Source organism: Pleurodeles waltl, chromosome 11 (genome assembly GCF_031143425.1).
Source record: "Pleurodeles waltl isolate 20211129_DDA chromosome 11, aPleWal1.hap1.20221129, whole genome shotgun sequence".
In the NCBI taxonomy this organism is placed as follows: domain Eukaryota; kingdom Metazoa; phylum Chordata; class Amphibia; order Caudata; family Salamandridae; genus Pleurodeles; species Pleurodeles waltl.
The window spans coordinates 419,779,368-419,805,854 of NC_090450.1; the positions used below are offsets into that span (position 1 = coordinate 419,779,368).

General features: G+C 44.6%; 2 protein-coding genes across 7 annotated transcripts in view; both read right to left on the reverse strand.

The window, feature by feature from the left end:
• The window catches only part of LOC138265106 (phosphatidylinositol 3,4,5-trisphosphate 5-phosphatase 1-like), a 32,009-nt gene extending 15,136 nt beyond the window's left edge, over window positions 1-16,873 (reverse strand). Inside the window, exons 1-2 of the mRNA XM_069212648.1 lie at window positions 16,650-16,873; window positions 5,150-5,714 (exon numbers count right to left, since the gene is read on the reverse strand). Of these exons, the coding sequence (XP_069068749.1) occupies window positions 5,150-5,714; window positions 16,650-16,873 (789 nt within the window). The remainder of the gene's footprint in view (window positions 1-5,149; window positions 5,715-16,649) is intronic.
• The window catches only part of INPP5D (inositol polyphosphate-5-phosphatase D), a 662,897-nt gene continuing 652,830 nt past the window's right edge, over window positions 16,421-26,487 (reverse strand). For 3 of the 6 annotated variants that reach the window (XM_069213774.1, XM_069213775.1, XM_069213773.1), the window contains one exon: window positions 16,421-17,928. In XM_069213774.1, coding sequence (XP_069069875.1) covers window positions 17,926-17,928 — 3 coding nt within the window. In that variant the 3' untranslated portion in view covers window positions 16,421-17,925. The remainder of the gene's footprint in view (window positions 17,929-26,487) is intronic. The other 3 variants (XM_069213771.1, XM_069213770.1, XM_069213772.1) reach the window with 2 other exon arrangements.

A 26,487-nucleotide genomic window follows, 5' to 3' on the forward strand; every position in this document is an offset into this window, starting at 1 on the left:
TAACATGATACCGTTTTAATCGGATCTCAGAATTGATTTTCAGGGCCAGGAATAGTGCAGTCCACGAAGTAAAATACAAAACAAAAAAAGCCTTAAAATACCAAAAAATAATGAAGTAATAAACCTTAAATACAGGTGCGCCAACTAAGTGTACAGAATCCCGTGAAATTGTTACCCTGCAAAACAACAACATTGGGAAGGATATACAAATGGTACATGAAATGTAGATTTCACACCACTGATATCAAATGCATAACGTGAAAGTTTTTTTTTTTATTCGAAAGAGACTCGAGAAGTGAGGTGGAAATGTCTGAGAAAACTCATTATATGCTGAGCCATGATGGAATGGGACCCAGCCCGAGTGATTGCCAGTGGCTAAGATTAATTCAAGCATGACATCCTTCACCTTGTTGTTTTTGCTGCCATAAGTGTGGGGGTATGCCCAGCCGTAGGTCCCAGGCTCACTCTGCCACTAGATTCAAGGTAGCCTGGCTGATGAGGGGTGATGCAGTGAAACTAGTCCAGGGATTCTTGTTTCCGGGCCAGGGAGGAACTGGCCTGGCAGTTCGGGCCAGACTGTTTCCATGAGGAGCAGGATCAAGAATGATTTGCATATGGCTGGGTACAAACTGGAGTGGCATGGTGGGCAAAAACATGATGGATTGGTAAGTGGCCCCAAGTGACTAAGTGGCTGAGATTAATTTGAGCATTACATTCTTCACCTTATTGCTTTTGCATTTGCTGCCCTAAGTGCACCGTGTATGCCCAGATGAGGGTCCTGAGCTAACTATGCCACTGGATTCAAGTTTGCCTGGCTGATGAGGGGTGATACACCAAAGCAGTTCCCAGGATGCTTGATTCTGGTCCAGGGAGGTCATGGCCTGAAAGTTTGGGCTGGACTGTTCACATGTAGAGCAGGCTCAAGGCTGATCTGCAAATGGCTGGGTCCAAATCGGGTTGGCATGGTGGGCAAAGAAACAATAAATTGGGATGCAGGTGAACGATTGCCAGTGGCTGAGATTAATTCAAGCATTCCATCCTTCACCTTCTTGTTTTTCCATTTGCCATCCTAAGTGCGCTGGGTATGCCCTGACGTGGGTCCAGGTCTCACTGTTCCACTGGATTCAAGTTAGCCTGGCTGGTGAGTGGTTATACCCTGAAACCGGTCCCATGATGCCTTCTTTGCTATTTTTAACATATAACGTTTGAAAGACTGCTTTTTTTCTACAGGAAACGGATATGTAGGCAGGAAAATCATAAACTTCAAAACAGAAAAACAGACTTTGATTTAGTGGATGTTCATGCATTTGTAGAGCGCAAGTTTGTAATGTTCTCATAACGTGCTTAGACAAACCTCAACTAAACATGTTCTGGAATCTTATGAGTCCTTTAAACTTAATCATTAAACTGCAGATGAACCATATATTTACATTTTCAGGAGATCACCAAAATGTTTCCAGAAACTAGAATATATGTTTTTTTATGTGATTGGGACATGATTAAAGGGCTACTTGAATAGGTGGTCCAATCAGTGCTACAGGCCCACTAATAGTATTTAATTTACAGGACTTGGGCACATGTAGTGAACTTTACTAAGGACTTACAAGTAAATGAAATATGCCAATGGGGAGGGGGACCCGATCTTACCACATTGTAAGGAAGGAGCACAAGCACTTTAGCGCTGGTCAGCAGTGGTAAAGTGCACAGAATCTTAAGGCCAGCAAAACAAAGTCAGCAGAAACCGGAGGTCTTTAGGCAAAAAGTCAGGGGGAAACCAGGCCAAGGAGGCTTGGTCGAACATTAGCTTAGAATATAGTGTGGACTGCAGGCCTCCATTGCCTGCTGTGCTCGATGTGGCCTGGAGGTGGACTGTGATCTAACGGGGAGGGCGTGAGGATGGTATGGTCGTGGTTTCTTGCTTGTACATGTAAGTAACTGGGGAGGAGGGGAGAGATATATATCACCCCATGTGCCCTGTGAAGTTTGAGTGTGCAAGGTGCAGTGGAGCATGTAGATCCTAGTGTAATTTCCAATGAAGCAGGAATGAGGGGGTGTTGACTCTCATGGTAATTTATTGTCTGTTTTAGCCTCCAACTTTCTAGGTATGTATCCATGCGTTACTAGGTGGTGTGTCTTTCTAATTCGTGCCTAAGGATTGCCAGGCTGCAACTTCTGTTGTTGCTCATTTTAATAGGTCTCAAATCCAGAGGTGCACAGGAGGAGCCTCAATAGATTACCAGGACGGAGCTATTCGCCGGTTTGCCAGCACATATGCCAGGTCAATAAATTTTATGGCACATTTATTTTTATGCGTGAGCGCCATTATACCCAGTATGCATTGTAGTGGGTCTACCAGTAGTGTCCGTCCAGTCATTTATGTCAGGTTTGTTGTTATCGATGTCCAATAATGTGTTATGATTGGGGACACCAATACCATATGATAGAAGTCCGCCTCTGTGCATGTGCATCTGGGACACTTGAGGGTGGATTTTGAGAACATTCAGTGAATTCACACTGGTGTGAGGTATGGCTGTTGTATGTAATTGAAGTGTTTGTACTTCAGACAGGGGTTTCTAGTGCTGTGATCCACTGTTCGTGAGTTCCCAGCCTATTACCTTTGCCCATTTACCTAGGAGAACTGGGAAGTTAGTTATTTGTGTGCATAACAATGCCTGGTATAACATTGCGATCACCCACCTGGCAGTGCCCTGGGTAAGTAGCGTCTGCAGCGGAGGATAGAGTTCTAGTCCTTCCTGCTCTGGTCACCATAGTGTCGCTGTCTTGGTTATCAGTGCATTGTAAGCCAGAAATTGGGCCTCATCCAGCCTTTCACTTTTATATTTCCTGGAAGGTCAAGAAGCATAGAGATTCCCTAATGTGGTGAGGCCCATCACTCTACATGGTCTTGTGTTGTGATGATCTGTCACTTTACAGAGGTCCGGGAAAACAAAAATTGGGATGTCCGGTGAGTATGGTGCAGTGTTGAACTTAGTGTGGATCTACCTGTGAAAGCACCCATGGGCAGTTTTAGCAAGCCAACCCAGGTGTGTTTGTACTTTCTAGGATCCATCAGCCCATCTATTATGGACCAGTGTGGAGAGGCAGGGAAGCAGCCTGTTCACCAGGATCTTGTGCTTAAATTTCAGAATATTTTTATGTTAATGTAACTGTTTGCGAGAGAGGCTATTCATTGTTTATGTGGAGAAGTGTGGCACAGTGGTTAGAGCGGCAGACCCTGATGCAGTGATCTGGCCCAGGACCAGGGTTCAATTCCCACCTCAGCGAGTCTTGGGCTCAATTCCCTTGGACCAGATAATTCTCACCTCAGTGTCTAATCTAATTAATGGGTGTAACTCCGGGCAATAGCTTGCTTAATCTCCACAGCGGCCCTCACAGTGCTTGGATGCCTGGCTTCACCTTGGGGCCGTCCAGGAGTGGGTGCCTCACAGGGAAAAGCCAGGAGGGGTTCCAGAGCTGTATACGTACAGCGCCTTGAGACCCTAATGGGTGAGTAGTGCGCCATACAAGTGCGAAGTTTACCTGATTCGGGAGCAGCAGTTTTCAGGAGCATCGCTAAGAAGCAGAGAGAGTGTGATAGAGAGAGTATGTTGCTGCATAGAGACAATCGTCACTGATGATGTCAGTATTATGTACATAATTGATTTCAATGATTCACTGTCCACAGCTGCGCTAGAAATACCAATATGTTCTTGTATTTCTGCACAATAAACTCTATTTTATATTCCCAAGTGACCTCAGTTTCCTATTTGTCAAACCAATCAGCATTCAAATATGAGTGGTCCTGTGCACCCGTCTGTGACTCTCAGCAACCCTCTGAGACACTGTGGATTTTAGTGTGTTTATCTGAATACCAGTGTGCCTATAAGTGTCTGTAAGGCCCAGTGCCCCTGTCAAGCAGCTACTATACCCGAGTTGTTGTCAGCCTTTCCCTGTGAGCCTAGCATAGCATCATCATGTGAACCACAGCGTGACTTTGGGCACCTCAATCACAGAGTCTCTGTGAATTCTTGTCTGTGAGATCTAGTATGCATGCGAGACCTTGTCTGTGACTCCCTCTCTGCTTACCTACGATTGCCATGCGGGCACAACTCTATGAAAGCAACTGTGCATTTTGAATCTCTTATTGACTGATTTAATATCTGACTCTCAATCCCTTTCTGCCAGGTAGTCTCTTTCAGTAAGTTCCTATTTAACTGCAACTGCAAAAGCGGTTATTGACTTCCCTCTCCATCAGCTGCTCTCTCCTCAGGAGTCGCAGTAGCAGACATCCTTTTCCCTTTGAACCTGATGTTCCCCTAATCCTGCTTCACTTCCTCCAGCCGATGTCTCTGTCTATTCATCTTCTCTTCCTATTTGACTCTTTGCCATATTTCTCATCCCCCATGTTGTCTCTGTAATGGTCTCTGCCTCGTTTTCCTTTTCTGTGCCATTTCAACCCATTTCAATGCGTCTGTGCTAAACTAATTCTCCTTTCCCTTTCTCTTTCTCCCATTTTATCTTCCTCAATCTGCCATCTGACTCTTTTTCCTGATGTATACACTAGCCTGTTTGTCTGTCTCTTACCATTTTTCTCTTTCTCTCCAATATGTATTCTATTTTACCTTCTCTGACTCTCTCTTCTACCATCGTCTCTGCTCTGCCTGTTTCTCTTTATCTAACTTGTATCTTTTTCTCTATTCTGACCTTGTCTTCTCTTCCCCACCTATTTATCTTCCTCTGTTTTTCCCTCTATTTTCACCCTTGCCATTGCTTGTATGCACATTTCTCTTCCTTTATCCTGTGCATCTGTTTCTCTTCTAGTATACTGCTATATTTCCACCTAGGGGGTTCTTCCTTTGTTCTTTGACTCTTCCTTTTACCCTCTACTTCATTTATTCTCTGTGTCTACTATCTAGTATACTGCTATATTTCCACCTAGGGGGTTCTTCCTTTGTTCTTTGACTCTTCCTTTTACCCTCTACTTCATTTATTCTCTGTGTCTACTATCTTTACCCCTCTTGCCTTTTATCTATTTGCCTTTCTTCAGCCCTAATCTTTTAGCCTTGTCCTTTTCTTTGCAGTCGCTTCCTAAGCTCTTTCCAAGCTCTGGCTCTGTAGCCCATTCTTTCCGCAAGTGCTTGATACATACCATCATAGCTGTTCTACTTGCACTAGGTGCTTCTTCAGAGGCACGGCTCTTGCTCTGTTGTGGGAGTTCTGAGCTTTCCCTGTAGTCTTGGCCTTTGGAAAGCTGGTTCTCCCGCACCATCTGACTCTTTGCTGGTAATGGAGGTCGGGTACTTGACACTTGAATTCCATTGGGGGACATTTCAGATCGACACAGCTTTACTGGTTTCTTAGAGAGAGCCACCTGATTTGTCTTTACTTTGTCCACCAATGTGCTCTTCATTTCAGTGGTTATACAGGTGTTTGAACGGGCCCTTGGGGCTGGCACTGGTGGAGACAGCTGCTTGCTTAAGGCTTTGTTGCTGTTGGAATCTTGAAGTTTGCTAGGTGGTTGTGTTGAAGGAGCCATCACCACTGGCACCGTGGAGTATTCTCTTCTAGATGCATTTGGAAGGTCCTGTTCTTTCCTGGAACAGGCTGGCTTTGTCTTACAGCTCATAGAAGCATAGAGAGGGTTTTCGAACATTTCAGGTTGCTTATGTGCTTCTGGTAATGACTGGTCAGCTGTGTTCCACCCGTCTGGTGTTCTGTGAATAAGGCAAACAAAGACAGATGTTACCAACAAATTACGAAAGTTAATGCCATCACAGTTCTATCCCATTTCGAAGAATACTGTTTGTCAGATCTTTCTCCAATATAAGATCCATTCTCTTCCTGTGAGAAAGAACCCTGTGTTACATGCTTATTTTCAGTTTATGTAAATATTGTTTATATGTTCTTGAATTATTAACTTTAGGATGATTTCATGTTTTGTTTGCTTTTGAAACCTTTATTTGAGACGGTTGATATATGCTGTGCTGCTGAAATAAATACTTTTTATTCCCTTCTCTTAACTGGAATTGTTCATGTTCAACATTGGCGATAGGGACCAGCAATGAGCCTGTCATTGTAGCAGCACAGGAATGGTTTTGTTTCTGAACTTTTATGTACGATCCAGGATTCGGTTTCCTGTAAGAGAACTAATTATAAAATTGGTATTTGGAGTTTTTATGAACATGACATGTTAGCTGACGCCGGTATCTTACTATTAAGACTTTTGTCCAGGCCATAATTAAATTTGCCTTTTGATGGATTTCCTAAGTGGAGCACCTCTTTAACCTGTGTGGCATTTTTCAAACTGAACTCAACCTGCTGTGCTCGAGACAGAGAATGGATCTTTTCATTTCATTAAACTCTGTTCTCAATGCAGTTTCTTCCATTCGTAAGGGAATGGACATTTGACATTACTACACAACGTTGTATTATGAATAACTATTGGCTCTCACACTTGTTTCTCATTGGACATTAATACAAGTGTTTTTATTGGCCATTCGCTTTCCTCTTCTGTGAAGAGATTTATGAGCAAATATATCGGAGCTTTGTTTCCTACGTCAATATTACAGACAGTGTGGAATTCCTGTGAATTACCGTGATTAAACCTACGAAAGAGAACTAGACACTTTTCTTTGCAGGTTTTATTTTATTTGTTTATTTTTATATACCAATTATATTCTTACTATTGACAGACAGTAAGGAAATTATATCTAACAGCAAGTGTGCAATTTGATCCTCCAGTTAATTTTTTACCAACCAAAGGAGAACCAGTAATGCCATGGGTCAGGTGGAAAGAGGAGTTTGTAAATTACATGAGTGCTGTTGATGCTCAGCTTTAGAGTGCATAAAGGAACTACATTGCTTAGGATCAGAGAGTCAAGTAGTTCTCAGAACTTTACCTCAGATCAGGAAGAAAACATTGTTGTGTATCAGGAAGCCCTTTTGAGAATGGAGCTTAGATTCAAATCTACTATTAGTATTGCATTAAATAGGTTTACATTTTAAAGTCACAAACAGTTAGGAGCGCACCTGCCTAACATCCCAGCAAATAATCTGCCCCGTTGCATCATGATAAATGTAGTTTCCTCAAAAAACGAACTCAGTTACTTTTAAATATTTCACCTCTAAGTAGGTGCAGCCTTTGCTGTGCATCTCTGGACACATGTGTTTCTGGGTTAGTCCCTTCTTCAGCAGAGAACAAATTTACGGGGTGCTGGAAATGCTGCCATTAATCATCCGGTTTCAATACCTCTTCACTGGCATGCAGTGCCTGCTCCAGAGCTCGTCAGCCCAGTGGCTCAAGGGAGCCTTTTTAAAGTCACAAACAGTTAGGAGCGCACCTGCCTAACATCCCAGCAAATAATCTGCCCCGTTGCATCATGATAAATGTAGTTTCCTCAAAAAACGAACTCAGTTACTTTTAAATATTTCACCTCTAAGTAGGTGCAGCCTTTGCTGTGCATCTCTGGACACATGTGTTTCTGGGTTAGTCCCTTCTTCAGCAGAGAACAAATTTACGGGGTGCTGGAAATGCTGCCATTAATCATCCGGTTTCAATACCTCTTCACTGGCATGCAGTGCCTGCTCCAGAGCTCGTCAGCCCAGTGGCTCAAGGGAGCCTTTTTAAAGTCACAAACAGTTAGGAGCGCACCTGGAATTTAGTTACCAGGTGCACTAACGCCCCCCCTCAATCTTTGAGCCATAGTTGGGATTTGCATAATATATGCTGTACTTTTGTTGGGAACACATTCGTTGTACTTAATGTTTCTACATAGACCTAACTGAAAAATACGACAAAAAGCAAATTAATGTTCCCAGAATCGACCTATATCGCTTTAAAGTAAGCCACCCCGATGTATGTACTACAATGTCTGAACGATTCGCAGTCTCCCTTGAAACTTACACTAAAAGGAAGGTTTCGAGTGTAGGGGAAGGAACCCCTTTGGCGGGAAGAATATGGATCCCAGATTTCAACGGCCAGCTGATTATAGTGTTAGCCAGATGCGAGCCACCAGAGTTTTTCTGCTGGTGTGAGGCGTGACTTCACTTTCCTTGGAACCTGCTTGCTTGCCACTTCGCCCCACAACATTGTTCGTTAACTCCCTAACTGAAGGCAATGCATGACTCAGTTGGAGCTCCGTTGAGAGGGACACAGTGGAAGCGTATGCGTTTTCAGCCAACGGAGCGGGTAGTTGCCGAGGTTGGTGCAAGCAAATAGTTTTTCCCGCTAACATAACACATAATTACACCCTTCTTTTGGGACTTTATGACTGTCGCTTCCCCACAACTTTGAGCCCTACTCTCTACCTAGAAGTGACACAGATGGAGGATGTAGTGGGGACAGTTGGTGATGCATGTATTGTTTAGACCCTTGGATCAAGAATAAGGCGAGTGCATAGACACACCAACAAGTTGATTGAATGGGTGTGGGAGCAAGTGATGCTAAGAATTCTGCAACCGATGTATCACACCAAAAGCCTGCTAAGTACAAGTTAAACCGCTGGAAAAGGAGGGGGCTTGGAGACAATGTTTTATTTAAGGAAGATAATTTTATCTAGCGTTTTTTTCCATATGGGTTTAGTAATCATAGATGTCAATGAAATTACTGCTATAATAAAAATCGTGTTAAAATACATACACATTTGGTCCAACAGTGTATGACAGTTATTTGTATCAGTATCTTGGGCTCCCTCTTGCTCTGAAGGACAAACCAGTGAGACAACCAACCATTGTACAGTTCGGAAGGACACCAATGTTCTAACAGAGAAATTACTTGGCTGGGACTGAAGGGAAGAAAAAAAACGGATGGGCTGGGCAGCAACGGGATGAGAGAAGGCAAGTAAACTCTGCTAACAAGCAGCCTGAGCAGAAAGGGGCAATTGAACAGTGGAGGAGGCAAGGTATTAAAAAAAAAAAAAAAAAAAAAAGCTGAATGCAGTGGGGCGAGCACTGGCAAAGTGGGTGGTGGGAGAGCAACACGGGAATTGCAGGGATGTGGAAGCACCACATGACAAGGGGAGAGACCAAGAAAACCGTCCAAAACTTTTTTTTAATCATGACGAGTAACCACTGACTACAGGGAAATCATAGTTTTACCCTAATTACTTTTTAACTGAACCCCTGCACCTGGCCAGAGTATTACTCTATCTTGAGCTCCCAGAGTTATTTTTTAGGTCAAGCGTGCAAACGCTTTTACCTGTTGTAAGTATTGTGGGCTTTTAACCACGCCCATCAATTTAATTCGTTCCAGGGCTTGCCTTTAAAAAATCACTTGATGTCATTGGTAAATGCTTTACGTTTGTCCAGCCCTGATGCTGTTTTTGGCACGCTTTTTTCAGACCGCCCATGTTACACCAATTATTGTACGATCGCCAATATACCTCTGCGTGGACGAACCCTTTTTTTTGTTTGTTTTGTCTCTCCCCTTTGTGCTCAGATAGAGTGGGGAACAGGGTCCTGGGTCTCTCCTGCCCGCTGCTGAACACAGGTCAGTGCACAGGGGGCTTAGCTACAGAGAGCCCTGCTGATGCACACTCCCTGTGCACATGAAGCTGGTGCACAAAGAGCCATCCTAACTTGCTGGTGCACACACTCCGTGCACAAGAAGCTGGTGAACAAAGAGCCATTCCAACCTGCTGGTGCACACACCCCGTGCACAGGCAGCTGGTGCACAAAGAGCTATCCCAACTTGCTGGCAAGCAAGTGCACAAAACGCCTTCAGGGCTTGATGCTGTACACAAGTAGCGCACAATGAACTTGCCACAAAAGCCATTCCAGCCTGCTGCACGGCACACAGGAGAAGTGTGGTCCCAGAGACCCCCCCCCCCCCATCCAAACATCTTGTATGCGTTTGTCCACATGCCACCCCTCCAGTTCTAGCCCAAGGAAATGCAAGCTGCACCACGAGAGCCAGATCGTCCTGCACCCACCACTGCGAAGGAAGTGCTTGGCTGGGCAAAGCAGCCCCAGTGCAAACCCAGGGAACAGGGCAGCTGGCCAAGGCAAGCCCATCTGCAGGCCCCATTCCAGGGGTGCTTTGGTCTGCGTCAGCTCTCACCAGCTCCCTCTCTGGGGGGAAAAGCCACTACAACAGAGAGATACACTCCAGACTGGGGTTACCATGTGCTAGGTGCATGCCTTCTCTGACCTCTGCAAGCCCGTAGTTGGGTGAAGTACGCCGCCGCCTGTGCTCCAGTGTTTCAGACCTCTGCTTATTGTGTATTTGTTCTGTTTTTGCTTTTTAGCTAAAAAAGAAAATAGCATCAACTTCTGCAATCTCATAAAGAAGTAATATTTACAGTGCACTCCCTTGTCCGTGGTCCTGAAGTTGTCATCGCATTTTCCCCTTACCCCAGGGTATTTTAGGAAAGGGAACTTTTTTTTTAAACAATACAGTCAGATCCTAAGGATGGGGGAGTTGGGGCCTCACCACTGAAGTAGATTCAGCACATCTGTATTTTATACAATGAGCTAATCCACATTTTCTGTATAATCCATTCACATTCAAGTGGAGGAATCATTACTCAGGTTTGGGAGTTTTTTTGGTTGAGCATTCCTGTCGCCCGTATCATTACCGCCGGGGATTCCGTGGCGGGGCTGCCGCCACAGAATCCCTGGTGGTAATGATGCACAAAATACTGCGGGTGGTGTTAGGTGGACCACCGGGTTGAAGGTAGTTTACCTTCGGCCAGGCGGTCCTACCACCCTGGCGGTACAGGTGGTGAACTGATAAAGGCTCATATGATAATTGTATATGTTTTAATACTCTCCTTATTGCAATTATGACCATGATTCAGGCGAACTTAACATCCTTATTACACTATGACAGTTTGAATACTCTTGATATGTTTGGGTGACCCTTCTTGTTTCTCCTCTATGGCTGTCTTGTGTCTTTTAGGGGGTAATTGTGTTAGTCAGCCAGCAACTCTGATGGTGGGGGCGTGAAGGTGGTATTCTATTGGAATTAGGATGGCAGATTTAAATTAGGATGCTAAATGGCAACACATTCTCCCTTTTTTTTTTTGGTTGCTGTAGATAGAGGAAGAAGGTAGCTGTATGCAGGACCACTGGAATCACACAGCAGGGAAATACGAAATTATGAGGCAGGGTTGGCCAATTTATGTGGCAAGAAAAGTCCAGTTATGAATTTACAATGCCAGTAGCTCTCACTCAAGCAAATGCCAGGCCTTTTGCATTGCACATGCTTGTGACAGGTTGGGTCAATTTGGGTGGTAGCATACCTACCCAAGTGAGGGGACACACCTATGATGAAGTATGCCACCGTCTGACTGGTGATGTGTCTCTTCTAACATCTAAGAGATATCCCTGTATGCAGTAGGCAGCCAAGCAAAAAGATGGAACTAAGCTATGCTCCAGTGGGGGTTGAGACATGCAAGAAGAGGAAATAAAACCATTAAGAAGCAGGCAAATGAGATTGATAAGAAAGCCAACCAATGGTAGGCAGTGGGCTTACTTAAAGCTCAAAGTAAGTATTGCTATTTCAACAAGTCTGTAGGCAATACTTAATAAAGTATAACTGAGTTTTTGCCAGCGGTGAAGACAGGAAAGAAGATAAAATCAATGGTAAATAAAAACAACATATGAAGAAATATGTAAAAATGAATCAAAGTAAAAATAAGCAATATCTTGATAAGATGGTGTAGGAAGTTGGCTCTGTATGCACTATTTCAAAGTAAGGAATAGTATGCACAGAGTCCAAGGGTTCCCCTTAGAGGTAAGATAGTGGCAAAAAGAGATAATACTAATGCTCTATTTTGTGGTAGTGTGGTCGAGCAGTAGGCTTATCAAAGGAGTAGTGTTAAGCATTTGTTGTACATACACACAGGCAATAAATGAGGAACACACACTCCGAGACAATTCCAGGCCAATAGGTTTTTGTATAGAAAAATATCTTTTCTTAGTTTATTTTAGGAACCACAGGTTCAAATTCTACATGTAATATCTAATTTGAAAGGTATTGCAGGTATGTACTCTAGGAACTTTGAATAATAACAATAGCATATATACTTTTTACATAAAACACAAATAGCTATTTTAAAAGTGGACACAATGCAATTTTCAACAGTTCCTGGGGGAGGTAAGTTATTGTTAGTTCTTGCAGGTAAGTAAACCACCTACGGGGTTCAAATTGGGGTCCAAGGTTGCCCACCGTTGGGGGATCAGAGCAACCCCAAAGTCACCACACCAGCAGCTCAGGGCCGGACAGGTGCAGAGTTCAAAGTGGTGCCTAAAACACATAGGCTTCAATGGAGAAGTGGGTGCCCGGGTTCCAGTCTGCCAGCGGGTAAGTACCCGCGTTTTCGGAGGGCAGACCAGGGGGGTTTTGTAGGGCACCGGGGGGGACACAAGTCAGCACAGAAAGTACACCCTCAGCAGCACAGGGGCGGCTGGGTGCAGTGTGCAAACACGCGTCAGGTTTTCAATAGGTTTCAATGGGAGACCAAGGGGTCTCTTCAGCGATGCAGGCAAGGGGGGGGGGCTCCTCGGGGTAGCCACCACCTGGGCAAGGGAGAGGGCCTCCTGGGGGTCACTCCTGCACTGGAGTTCCGATCCTTCAGGTCCTGGGGGCTGCGGGTGCAGGGTCTTTTCCAGGCGTCGGGATTTTGGATTCAGACAGTCGCAGTCAGGGGGCGCCTCGGGATTCCCTCTGCAAGCGTCGCTGTGGGGGCTCAGGGGGGCCAACTTTGGTTACTCACAGTCTTGGAGTCGCCGGGGGGTCCTCCCTGTAGTGTTGTTTCTCCACCAGTCGAGTCAGGGTCGCCAAGTGCAGTGTTGCAAGTCTCACGCTTCTGGCGGGAATTGCAGGGATCTTTAAAGTTGCTCCTTTGGAAACAAAGTTGCAGTCTTGGGTGAACAGGGCCGCTGTTCCCGGGAGTTTCTTGGCCATTTTAGAGCAGGGCAGTCCTCTGAGGATTCAGAGGTCGCTGGTCCTGGGGAAAGCGTTGCTGGAGCAGTTTTCTTCCGAAGGAGGGAGACAGGCCGGTAGGGCTGGGGCCAAAGCAGTTGGTGTCTCCGTCTTCTCTGCAGGGTTTTTCAGCTCAGCAGTCCTCTTCTTAGGTTGCAGGAATCTGATTTCCTAGGTTCAGGGGAGCCCCTAAATACAGGATTTAGGGGTGTGTTTAGGTCAGGGAGGGCAGTAGCCAATGGCTACTAGCCCTGAGGGTGGCTACACCCTCTTTGTGCCTCTTCCCAGGGGGAGGGGGTCACATTCCTATCCCTATTGGGGGGATCCTCCATCTACAAGATGGAGGATTCCAAAAAGTCAGAGTCACTTCAGCTCAGGTTGCCTTAGGGGCTGTCCTGACTGGTCAGTGACTCCTCATTGTTTTTCTCATTATCTCCTCTGGCCTTGCCGCCAAAAGTGGGGCCGTGGCCGGTGGGGGCGGGCAACTCCACTAGCTGGAATGTCCTGTGGCGCTGGAACAAAGGGGGTGAGCCTTTGAGGCTCACCGCCAGGTGTTACAGCTCCTGCAAGGGGGAGGTGATAGCATCTCCACCCAGTGTAGGCTTTGTTACTAGCCACAGAGTGACAAAGGCACTCTCCCCATGTGGCCAGCAACATGTCTCGAATGTGGCAGGCTGCTAGAACCAGTCAGCCTACACAGGTAGTTGGTTAAGGTTTCAGGGGGCACCTCTAAGGTGCCCTCTGGGGTGTATTTTACAATAAAATGTACACTGGCATCAGTGTGCATTTATTGTGCTGAGAAGTTTGATACCAAACTTCCCAGTTTTCAGTGTAGCCATTATGGTGCTGTGGAGTTCGTGTTTGACAGACTCCCAGACTATATACTCTTATGGCTACCCTGCACTTACAATCTCTAAGGTTTGGCTTAGACACTGTAGGGGCACAGTGTTCATGCACTGGTGCCCTCACCCATGGTATAGTGCACCCTGCCTTAGGGCTGTAAGGCCTGCTAGAGGGGTGACTTATCTATACTGCATAAGCAGTGTGAGGTTGGCATGGCACCCTGAGGGGAGTGCCATGTCGACGTACTCGTTTTGCCCTCACCAGCACACACAAGCTTGCAAGCAGTGTGTCTGCTGAGTGAGGGGTCCCCAGGGTGGCATAAGATATGCTTCAGCCCATAGAGACCTTCCCTGGCATCAGGGCCCTTGGTACCAGGGGTACCAGTTACAAGGGACTTACCTGGATGCCAGGGTGTGCCAATTGTGGAAACAAAAGTACAGGTTAGGGAAAGAACACTGGTGCTGGGGCCTGGTTAGCAGGCCTCAGCACACTTTCAATTCAAAACATAGCATCAGCAAAGGCAAAAAGTCAGGGGGTAACCATGCCAAGGAGGCATTTCCTTACACATGGTAATAGATGATAATGGCAAGGAGTGTTTGAATCCAATAAAAGTAAGGACTGTTTGAGAGAATGCTATGTTATTGCAAGGTGGAGGAAGCTGCGATGTGAAGGTTTCTGTCATGCTTCGAAATAACAGGGATATGTATATGATGCAGAAAAATGTAAACAGTCATTAAAAGGCACATATAGTTTGGTCACATCACTGTGATGAGGTCAGGTGACCTGCATAAGAAGGATTTAACTAGTGGTGTGAACTTGAAAATAGGAGAAGAAGTGGGAGAAAATAACTGGTCCCCTCTCTTAAACCTTGTCCAAATATTAAAACATCATTCCTGCTTACTTGGGTTCCATTTAAATTCACTCTGCTTTGCTTAAGGCAATAAACTAGATTTATCCTTAATAACTTGCTACCTCAATCCTTGTGTAGTGCCAGAAAACCTCAGTGAGTACACAGTTGCGCTTTCTATTTTTTTTAATTCATTCTAGTCTAGCGTTGACCCAGTACTGTGATTATGTGATGGAATGTAGAGGATATTGTCTTACTGGTATTTGATGTGATAAGCAAATGTGCTTAGTGTAACGCAAAACAAATCAACAGAAATGTATGCAAAGTATTTTTAACACATGTTCGTATTATAACTGTGGGTCTGTCTGCTTGAATTGCATTTTTAAATAAAAAATTTAATGTTCTAAACATTTAAGTGTGGAGAAGTTGTTTGTTCTAAAGCAAGATAAGGTGCAGAGAAATATGAAATGTGGTTAATGCAACAGAATGAGGGTTGGAGGATTGTATTACGCAGACCTAGGCCGGTGCAGTTATGCTGACCTGGGGCCGACTTGGAGTAATATACTAATTTAACCCTATATAAGGTTTCTACTGGATGATGTGTCTAATCCGTCCTAAATTATTAGAGGCAGAGAGATAAGATGCTGGGAGGCGTATTACCCAGTGACACTAGTGACAACCTTCAGGCCTGTAGTAGGTATGTAGGGAAGTATTAAATGGCTTGATAGCCAGAGGGCATAATGATAAAATGGCCAAGGGCAAATAGAGAGATTAGGTGGAAATAATATTAGGGGTGTGCATTCTTTTAATTCTCACACTATTTCTAATTAATTTCTGTTTTGTAGTTAGTGTGCTAATTTTAATACGAATGATTTGTGTTAGATTAGCAAACAATAAACACTTAGGGCCTTATTAGGACCTTGACTGAGGGGTTTACTCCATCACAAATGTTATGGATGTCCTGCCTATTGTATTGTGATTCCATTATATTCTGTGGAGACCGTAATACGGCAGACAGGATATCTGTCACATTTGTGATGGAGGAAACCCATCCGTCAAGGTCCTAATATGGCCCTAAGCATGTTTATAATAAAGTGTGTCCTGTTTCAGAGGGTGTATAGATCGACTGCTCATTATACCATGCAAAAGTTCCCTTGGCATGTCTGTCTTTGCATAACTTCCACAATATTCCTATGAGTATAGCCCAAAGGAGGGAGTGGGAAGTACCAGTCTGACCTTTCTCCCCATAAATTTAAGCTACATAAACATTTCTGGAGGCTTAGGATAATTAACCTTGTGTGACCCTCAAGAAGAGGGGGTACCTGACGTGGTGAAGACAGTCTTAGGTTTGATTTGTTGCACACCGTTCTGTTCCTTTACACAGTGAGAAACATCTATGTGCTACAGCCATTATTACTGAGAATGTGTATTCTAAACTTCTGACAATTGTGCAAAACATTCCGAAATGTGACCCAGTACGTATTCAAGTGAATATAATGTAGGAGATTAGCTGGTTAGTTTTGTGCAAGTACCATTTAGTCCATCCTGTTGATGAATATGGCACAACTGTAGAGACTGGAGGTGGCCTAAATGCTAGAACGTCCTCCTTTGTATGAACTGGCCAGTCTTGCCCCCAATAAACTGAATTTTGTTCCCTTATTTTAGCAATCTTATTTTCCGTTCTGCTTACAAACCTGATTGTCTGTGAACAACAGTCTAGAGGTATTGAAGCCATACCTGGTGATTATCTGTTTTGTGTAATCACAGTGATCCGAATGGCAGCACAACAATGTCCAAACAAAGGTAAATTGTTCAAAAGTGAAAAAGAGGTAAATTTATTAGTCAAAAAGCATACAAACCACATTGCAAGGAAAAGGGCAAATGCACACACCACACTGGCCGCCAATTCCATATATTTATAAGTAACCACAGACTCAGAGATAAAAGTGCCTTGAATTTGAACTTGCTTATTCTGTTGTGGCCAATTTACAAAGGCATTTTTGAGTTTGTGAACTAGTAATCCTGTAGTATTACATCAGATACTCATAAAAATCTTTGTGAATCAGCACACTTGTACCCAAGGGAATGAAGTCTCTAGGAAAAGGTAGTTCTACATTGGAGTTTTCTCCTCTGAAGGTAGATTTTTCTTGGTAGATGATGCCCTGCTTTCTTGGTGGGTTTTCTTTGAGCTGGTGGATTAAGAGTGACACATTGCCAGTGTGGATCTTCGGTTTTTGCTCCCGGTAACTAATCTTCATAAAACTTGCCTTGAAAAAATACTTGACAGAGCAAGTGCTGGGGCTCTCTGTTGGGGAGCCATTGAGATGCAAGCTCAGCCAAAAGGATGTGAACCAAAGTAGTTAGCTAACAAAGAGCTTTTTTTATGGGTAATTTTTAAAACCAGTGGATGGATTTCTGTAGGATAATGTGATGCATACTTTTTAACTACATCTGTTTTGTAACGTGGACCATGATAAAAACATTTTGTACCAAAAATAATGGTTGTCCTGTGCCTTACATCAGCATCTTCTGGATTCAGAAACTTTGATCAACTGTGACATATTTATTGTGTCACTGAGTCTGTCATTGTGAGATTTTCACTCTGAGCCTACCCCTCTGAGTGAGCACCTGTAAGAAGAAGCCACAGCTGGGTAAAAACAGTACCTTCCACATATTAACACAACACCACAAATCATATTTCTTAATGCTTTGCATTACAGAAGCTCTTGTAATATACACATGCCCATCTTATGTCCATCCAGTTCAGCTGGTAAGAGTCATGAGGGCATGGCATAGTGCAAATGTCAAATCCACTGTATTCTTGAGTCTGTCTTTTCTCCTTGCTTTTTCCATTTATATTGTCCGCAAATTGTGAGTTTTAGTGGAGTTGCTTTTTCTCATGTACCTTCTAGTAGGGTTTTTAATACAGACAGGTGGGTTTTGCTTATAGATGTCCTACTAGTACCTAAAAGGACCCTAAAATCAAAAGGCAGGGGAACCATTTTGGACTCAGACCTCAATGAAGATGATTGAGTACTATACCAGCATGCGATGAATGGGTGAAAGCATCCTTAATATTTCTTTTGTTCTCAAAATTCTGAAACTGTCCCTTTTGTAAGGGATGGCTACGTAACATTGCTTAAGCTGGAAAGAAGGTCTACTTCTCTAGGGAGTTCCTGCTCAATCGCGTCATGCATGTGAAGCGTCCACCACTTTTGGCAACATTGCAATGAGCAGATGAAGCTTGGCCAACAGTGATGCAAGGATGGAAGGATACTTGTCGTGTTCATCCTCCTCTTCAGCAAGACATTCACTGCAGGAAGAGTAAAGAAGACAGAGTAAGTAAGTCAATTTTTTCTGAGCAAGACCCACTTTGCAAGAGTATTCCTCTGTGATACTACAATTGTTTGACAGACCATTATTGTCTCACTACAAGCATATCATAGTGGGTAAGCACTCCCCTGGCTCTTTAACACCACCTCCCCCTAAGCAAAAAAGAAATGACTGATGGAGGAAATGTCAACCCTGGTATATATTTAAACAAAAAAATGAAAAGTGCCCCATACCATATAACCTCTTCTGGTCTGCTGCTCCTACCCAAAATAAGAGAGGAGTTCAAGAAAAAGGTGGCACAAAAAAAATGAACATTGGGTGGGGAAGAGTGTTTCAAAACTGAAGCCAGAATGGAGGTGGAGACCACAAACCAACCAAAAAAGCCCTATATGGGTGCTCTTCAGCATCCACCAGTGAGATCCTAGCAATGCAAATTTTTAGAACCATAGTTACGTGAATCCTGAAGATGGACCCTCACTTTTGGTTTTGCATTCAGCAATCCCACACTGATACCACACCAACCGTGCCGAAACTGATAAAAGAAGGAGCTTCCGCAATATTCCTTGGAACTTTGGCGATAATTTTAGTGGGTGGAAAGGTTGTAGAGGCCTACAAATCTTAAGCGTGCATATCTAGTATAAAGTCACCCTGTGGTAAACCATTAGTTTGTGAAGCATTTATTTCAATGATGCATATCTGTCTCACAAGTTCACAACACAATAAGGTTGTCGTTGCTGCCAAGAAAAATTGCACAAAGTATATTAGTTACAGATTGAGATTTATTTTATCTATTTATATTGTATAACCATTAATTATATACATACATTTTTAAATGTCAAAGGTATTGAAATATCGACACACAGGGGGTCATTCTAACCCTGGCGGTCGGCGACCGCCAGGGCTAAAATGACGGAAGCACCGCCAACAGGCTGGCGGTGCTTCCCAGCCCATTCTGACCGCGGCGGTAAAGTTGCGGTCAAAAAAGGGGATCCGGCGGTTTCCCGCCGTTTTTCCCCTTCCTGGGCTGAATCTCCATGGCGGCGCTGCAAGCAGCGCCGCCATGGAGATTCCGACCCCCTTCCCGCCATCCTGTTTCTGGCGGTTTTTACCGCCAGGAACAGGATGGCGGGAACGGGTGTCATGGGGCATCTGGGTTGCAGGGCGTTTCCCGCTGGGCCGGCGGGCGCTTCCTTGGCGGGCGCCCGTCAGCCCAGCGGGAAAGCCAGAATGGCCTCCGGCCATGTGGCGGTTCCCGCTTGGCGGGCGGCGACCGCCGCCCGCCAAGGTAGGAATGAGGCCCACAGTGATTGTGCAGTGCTAAGGCCAGTCCACCCTGTTACCCTCAGAGGATGACATAAAAGATGTGGGGGCCAGTACCACAGAGCCAACTGGTCACAGTCTAGATTTCCTAATACCAGGGCACCCACAGGGATGGTGCTACTTGCCACTAGTGCAGAACAAGTAAGAACAAAGCTGGAGACCATGCAAGTCCTTGGGCACAGTCAAGGGTTCAACCGGTAAGTTCTTCAAGAGTGCACTCTTCCACCAGCTACAGATGGTAACTGGAAGCATCCACAGACTCCCACAGCACAAGGGAGTGGCCAGGGACAAAGCATTCTCACCTTCAATGACAACAAGGAGCTTTGCCTGTCTTACTTGATGTTGATATACATCAAGTTTCCTTATATTGAGCAACTGTCTGAAGTCTCCTTGTGCTCCAAGGATGGAAGCCCCCACAAGCCTCGAACAGGTCTGTCTGTGCTCCAGTGCCCAGCCAACCAGCTGCCACCCAGCTTCTTCTGTAATCTGTCACAGAGACACCTTCTTAAATTCAAACGTTATCTCCAGGTCTGAAAAAATGGCAATCCTACTCCTGAACTCCACTCCTGGATCTTGGCGAACCCTTGTGGGCACCTCATAGGAGAAGAAATCATCCTTGAATAAACAACTGGCCGAGGGCAGGCTAATCCAATCAGAGGTTAGTCTACTTATGCATTGTGTGTCTCTCCAATCTTGAGGCATATTTCCTTCATGATCACTGCATGATCAGTCCTTGTGAGGAGGGCCCTCCTAGCATCTTGGCGCCTGTCTGCCCTATCAACCAGAGATTAATTTAAATGAACTCCAGACCAGGAGGTCTTGACCATCATCCAGCAGAAAGGGAAGAAGTTGTCCCAGCAGTGGGAGTCTTAGCTGTATACAGATAATATCTAGTTCCCACTCCAACCCACCAAGCTTCTACTAAGAACAGGGTGTGGAATGAGGGATCTGGAATTTCCAGCAGAATAAATACTAACTCGGCTCACATTAAACAAAATGGCTCACCATCCTCACCCAATTAACTCACTGGATCTCAATAAACAAAGTCCACATACCACAGTTAAGAAAAGAACCAAAGTGAGTGAGACTGCACAGACTTTACCAGGGGAGATCTGCTAGGCAGCCCATCTCAAAGACAGGATTACAGGTACCACTGAATATAGATGAATGGTGCCACTACTGTCAGCCTACGTCAGTCTGGGTAGAGAGAGCACATCACTCTGTAAAAGTAGAGTGCACTATGCAGGTCCCCTCAACCGCACAGCCAAACTCTAGGGTCTCAATCCAGATGAACAGGAAGCCCCTCAGTGGACATGCAGGATTGTCTTGTTGAGGTAAAGATCAAGAAAACCTACAGTACTTTCTGGTGACTTGCCAGGAGCTCAACAAAGGGCCGGAAAGCACAATCCCCAGAGCCATGCAGAAGACTTCCCATCCCAACACTGTCTCAGAGACCTCTTTGTTAGAGAATCACATTGTCAGAAAGAAGATGTCTGTCTGTAAGATTATAACTGACACTGTGACTTCTGAGAGATCATCTTTGTCTGAAAAAATGTCACTGAGACTGGCAGTCTCAGACTGTCATCCTCTAAATCTTATGTCTCATAGCTAATTACTCTCTAGGGCACTGTGAATATCTGTGTCTTAAACTGTCTCAGAGGATGTCATAATGGACACCGAATTTAAGCAATATCTTAAATAGGGTGTCCTATTTAAGCAAAATCTGACCTGTCGTATGTAAGCAATATCTAGAACCAGGAAGTCCACCATTGGTTCAGCATGTATGGATCCTAGCCACATTTCCAGCATAACCACTGATCATGTGAATTAATTAAATTTCTATTAATTGTATGCCGGTATATGATATGTGATTAGCCTGATAATCTGCCATGGATGAGAACTGTCCCCGCAGCCTCCCTACTTTAGCCATCCATGTCTTACAGTCTCACTTGTAGAAAGAAATAACCTTTTGTTATAGTTGTACTTAATGCACACAAAATAACAGAAATCAAGCACAAATTGAATGTTTTTAAATTACACATTCAGTCTTAAAATCCCCATATATTTAGATGTTTACAACATACGTAAAAACACACCATTCAGAAAAGACATCACTCCTCGTTTTTACAGCATATCATTATCTTTCATTCATATGAATCAGATTGTTCCAAGTGCCCATTTGTTACGAATGCAACTAAGGAAAACGAAAGGAGGTGTTGAGATACGTGCATAACGGACACAGCCTTTTGTCAAAATATGTAAGACTTACTAGTCTAGAGCACAGGTTAAGGCTGCAGAATAGGTAGGAATTTTGTCAGCCTCCTTAAAACACAAACCTATAGAGAGCAACAAGGCTTTCTAATGTGAGGGAATTTCTGTCTGGCCATATGTGTTCCCAGTGTAGTTTATTTTTCTATTCTCCTAGCATCATAATGGGTGAAAGATGGTGCTGATGTCTGGTTGGGAGCAGTGAAGAGGGGGGCAGAGAGTGATATCAGAGAGACTTCACTGAATTTGTCTAGACAGCGCATTCCATGAACATGCAAAAATCACCCTATCAGGTTTAACCAGTATGCCTCTAACAGTCATGCCATACATATGCTTTGGAGCACCAGAAGACACATACCCAGAAATGTCTCCTTGTCTCTGTTAGCATCCTAGCATCCGCCATCGGCCCTGCCAAGTCCCACGCATCATGAGTTACTATAGCACATTTTAATGCTGTTGTTTGCATCTCCACAATAAAATCCTAAAATGCATTAACCTGAAGCTAGATCGTATGAGGGATGACGTGCTGCAATAAATTCTTGTTTCAGCAACCAGTGTGAGGAGGGCCCAGAAAAGGTGGGGGGATACGGGGATCTCAGCCTGGGTCCGACTAGGTTGTGTACTTAATTAAAACTTACACAGTAACATTCAAAGTTGCTTTCTCCCGTCATTGCCTCTCCTCATGGCATGAAACGTACACAGTAACATTAAAAGTAGCCGCCTCGCAGCCTTTTCTCATGGCAGGATGCATTAGGCATTTCCTGCCGTCATACACACATCTGCGCTAGTCCATTACATCAGCCATAGCTAATATCTTACAATTAAAGACTGCAGGCGTTTTGTTTTGCGAAACATTAGATATCCCCTAGGTCACTGCCAGTATTAGGTAACTAATGTTACAAATTAGAGTTTCAGCTGAGAGAGAAGTAGAATAACACCGTCCGACTCCTATTTCATAAATATGGTATATTAAGCGCAAGTTACACCCAATGCTGCGCCTGTGGGCTCGTTCACACTCTTAGGCCTTGCATGTAAATAACTGAAATTCTACCTCTAACCTTTCTATAGGAACTATGCAGTTGCCTTCCTCTATTCTTAAGGTATGTTGCTTCACACCTAGTTTTCTTCTTCCTTACCACGCATCTGGAGAATTGTTATACACACTCTCGGAATCATTACTAAGGGCCTGATTTAGAACTTGTTGGATGGAATATTTCCTCTGCCAAGTTCTAAATTAGGCCCTACATGTCCTGATTTGGTCTTGTTAATTCAGTTCATCCAAAGTTACTTCTACTGGTGATACTGGTAACTTAAAAAAGTTAAGCTTATAGCAGTGCTTAATTTGTGCTTGTTGTTTCCGGTGCTGAGCACCGGCACTTATTTTTGAGGGCCGGCGCTTATTCTTTTGACTCAAGCATTTGCTGCCAGCAAAAGACACAAATGGGAAAGACGGAGGAAGAGAAAACAAAAAAGCGTCACAAAGGGAGAAAGTAGAAAGCTGCAAGAGGGAGCGGAAGGAGCAGGGAGTGGCTGTAAATGGATTAAAGGGGCCCGAGATGGCTTCAGGATTACACTGCCTCAGTATTTCATGTTCGCACATTTATTGCAGCAGCCGGGTGTTTAAGAGGAGGGCTTTTATTTACAAATTAAGCACTGGCTTATATAGATTAAAGGTGGACCACTGAGTTTCTGCTGAAAAATGAGGAAATACACTGACTGCAGAAATGGCAGAACCCCCTACTTTGAAACATAGAATAGGGGAATTTTCAAAGTTTCCATATCTGGTGTTATCAGGAGGAGACTACAGAGTCCCCTTAGAGGAAGCCTGGCATTCACAATGAAGCTCAAATCACTGAGGTTTCATACTATCGAAATGTTGAAGCCGAGTGCTCGGTTCAGGAGGCCAAAATATGTTTTTCCGGGAGTCCTCCGTCTCATCAGCTACATGCACCTCAGTCTTTTCAACGCTAAGCATGAGTCAATATCTTGCCATCCACTCCCCGATGTCCAACTTACACTACTGAAGATTGGTGCTACTGACCTCAAGACCAGGGCGGGCTCTAAGGCGGTGCGACTGGTGCCACTGCAGTGGGTGCTGATTTTGAGAGTGGTCACCCTGATTGCAAGTTTATTATAATTATAAAGCCCCTAATGCAGGGTTACGTGCCTCTAGCAATTTTCAGGCAACAATAAAAAAGGCAAAGATAACTGGTGATTAATGTTCTGTCTGGGGAGAGTTCAGAGTTTTCTGTAGTGGAAGTTTTAAGGTAGCGCAGGAGGTTAATATGCCTCCTGCAAAGAATGTGTACCCTGCATATCACAAAGTGAATACAACGCAAATAGGTCAGTGGGTTATTGCTCTTGTTAGAGAGGTCCTTTTGTTACTTACAGTTTCTAAGTTAAAATCCTAATTTAGAATAGTAAGCTATTAACTATTAACATCAAAGAACTGCATGCATTCTGCAAGGTATAGATTAGAGTTTTATAGTTTCTCTGTTAGAAATGGGGTCTCTAATTGGCAGTAGTTTGCACCCTGTCCAAGTAGGGACCCTCACTCTAGTCAAGGTAAGGAAGTCACACAGCTAAAATAATCCCTGCTCACCCCCTGGTAGCTTGGCACGAGCAGTCAAACTTATCTCAGAGGCAATGTGTAAAGTATATATATATATATATAAATATATTTATATATATATATATATACACACACACACACACACACACACACAGAGTAACACAGTGAAAACACTACAAAAGGATTCCACACCAGTTTAGAGAAATAGCCAATATTTATCTGAATAAAACAAAAACAAAATGACAAAAATCCAACATTCGCAAGCAAAGATACACATTTTCAAAGATTAAATCTTAGTATAGCACTTAGAAACACAATAGCTCCAACTGGGGCCAGTCTTCAGGGAGTCGCCCCCAACAGTCCGACGCCACCCGTGGGGGAGTGCAGGCTGGTCAAGGGTTTGCACGGACCCCAGGTACAGTACCTTTGAAAACAATGAGGAAACAAAGACACTGTATGGAGTTGGGGAGGTGAGGCGTTGCTGGAGCCAGTGTTCTGTCGGTTCCTTACTGCTACCTGGGAGGTGAGGGGTGGGTCTTTCCTTCTAGGCAGGGGAGGGGAGGTGAGGCATCAGTTCCTTGCGGTTGCAGGTTCCTTACAATCCAGCGGGGTTGATTAATCCAGCAGGTCAAGATGTGAGGCAGTGACTTTGTGGTGTCGCGATCACACCATGGGTCACAGGTGCTGTGGCGGAGTTGGAGTTGGGTGTCACAGCACTCGGGACTCACTGTGGTGGGACTTCGGAGGCACTGCAGCGACATCAGGCCTGCGGCGCCGGTCACGGTTGTTGCACTCAGCGGGGATCATGGCTCCAGTGCAGGCAGCGGCTCAGAGTGGGACAGCGGCACTGGTTCTGATGACAATCTGTGGTCAATGTACTTGGTGTCTTCCTAGTTGCACGCACTCCAAGGACCCAGGAACTGGATTGGCATGGTGAGCAAAAGAACGATGGATTAAACCCAGATCTATGACTGGAGTGTTTGACAATGTTCAGCATTCCGTCCATCACTTGTTGTTTTTGCTTTGTCGCCCTAAGTGGGAAGGGTATGCCCAGACGTGGGACCCGTGCTTCCCATGCCACTGGATTCAAGCTAGTCTGGCTGATGAGGGGTGAAACCCCGAAACCGGTCCCAGGATGCTTGTTCCCGGTCCAGTGAGGACCTGGCTTGGCAGTTCGGTCTGGACTGTTCCCATGAGGAACAGGGTCAAGACTGATTTGCATATGGCTGGGTCCAAACTGGGGTGGCATGGTGAGCAAAAGAACGATGGATTAAACCCAGATCTATGACTGGGGGTGAGTGTTTGACAATGTTCAGCATTCCGTCCATCACTTGTTGTTTTTGCTTTGTCGCCCTAAGTGGGAAGGGTATGCCCAGACGTGGGTCCCGTGCTTCCCATGCCACTGGATTCAAGCTAGCCTGGCTGATGAGGGGTGAAACCCCGAAACCGGTCCCAGGATGCTTGTTTCCGGTCCAGTGAGGACCTGGCTTGGCAGTTCGGTCTGGACTGTTCTTATGAGGAACAGGGTCAAGACTGATTTGCATATGGCTGGGTCCAAACTGGGGTGGCATGGTGAGTAAAAGAACGATGGATTAAACCCAGATCTATGACTGGGGGTGAGTGTTTGACAATGTTCAGCATTCCGTCCATCACTTGTTGTTTTTGCAGCACAGCAAAGCAACAGGCTCTCCTACAGAATCCAGCTCTTTATCCTGGCAGAAAATCCTCAGTCCAGAAGGATTCTAACTTTGTGGTGTCAGAGGTCCAGTACTTATACTCACTGCTGTCTTTGAAGTAGGCAAACTTCAAATATAAATCTTTGTAGTGCACAGGACCCTGTCTTTCCCTGCCCTGGCTCCAGACACACCCCACAGGGTTGGAGACTGCTTTGTGTGAGGAAAGGCACAGCCCTATTCAGGTGCAAGTGTCAGGTCTGCGTGCCACGCTAGCTCAGAATGACCCATCAGGAAATACAGGGTGCACCCCAGCTCCCTTTGTGTGACTGTCTAGAGTGAATTCACAAACAACCCAACTGTCATCCTGACCCAGACGTGTATTCCACAGACAGGCAGAGGCACAGAATGGTTATGCGAGAAAAGGCCCACTTTCTAAAAGTGGCATTTTCAAACCTACAGTCCAAAAACCAACTTCTTCAAAAGTTGTATTTTTAAATTGTGAGTTTAAACACCCCAAACTCCATATCTCTATCTGCTCCCATTGGGAAATTACATGTAAAAATATTTCAAGACAATCCACATGTTATCCATTTGGAGAGAGAGGCCATGCAGTAGTGAAAAACGAATGTAGCAGTATTTGACTATCAGGACATGTATAAAACCCCAGTACATGTCCTACCTTTTAAATACACTGCACCCTGCC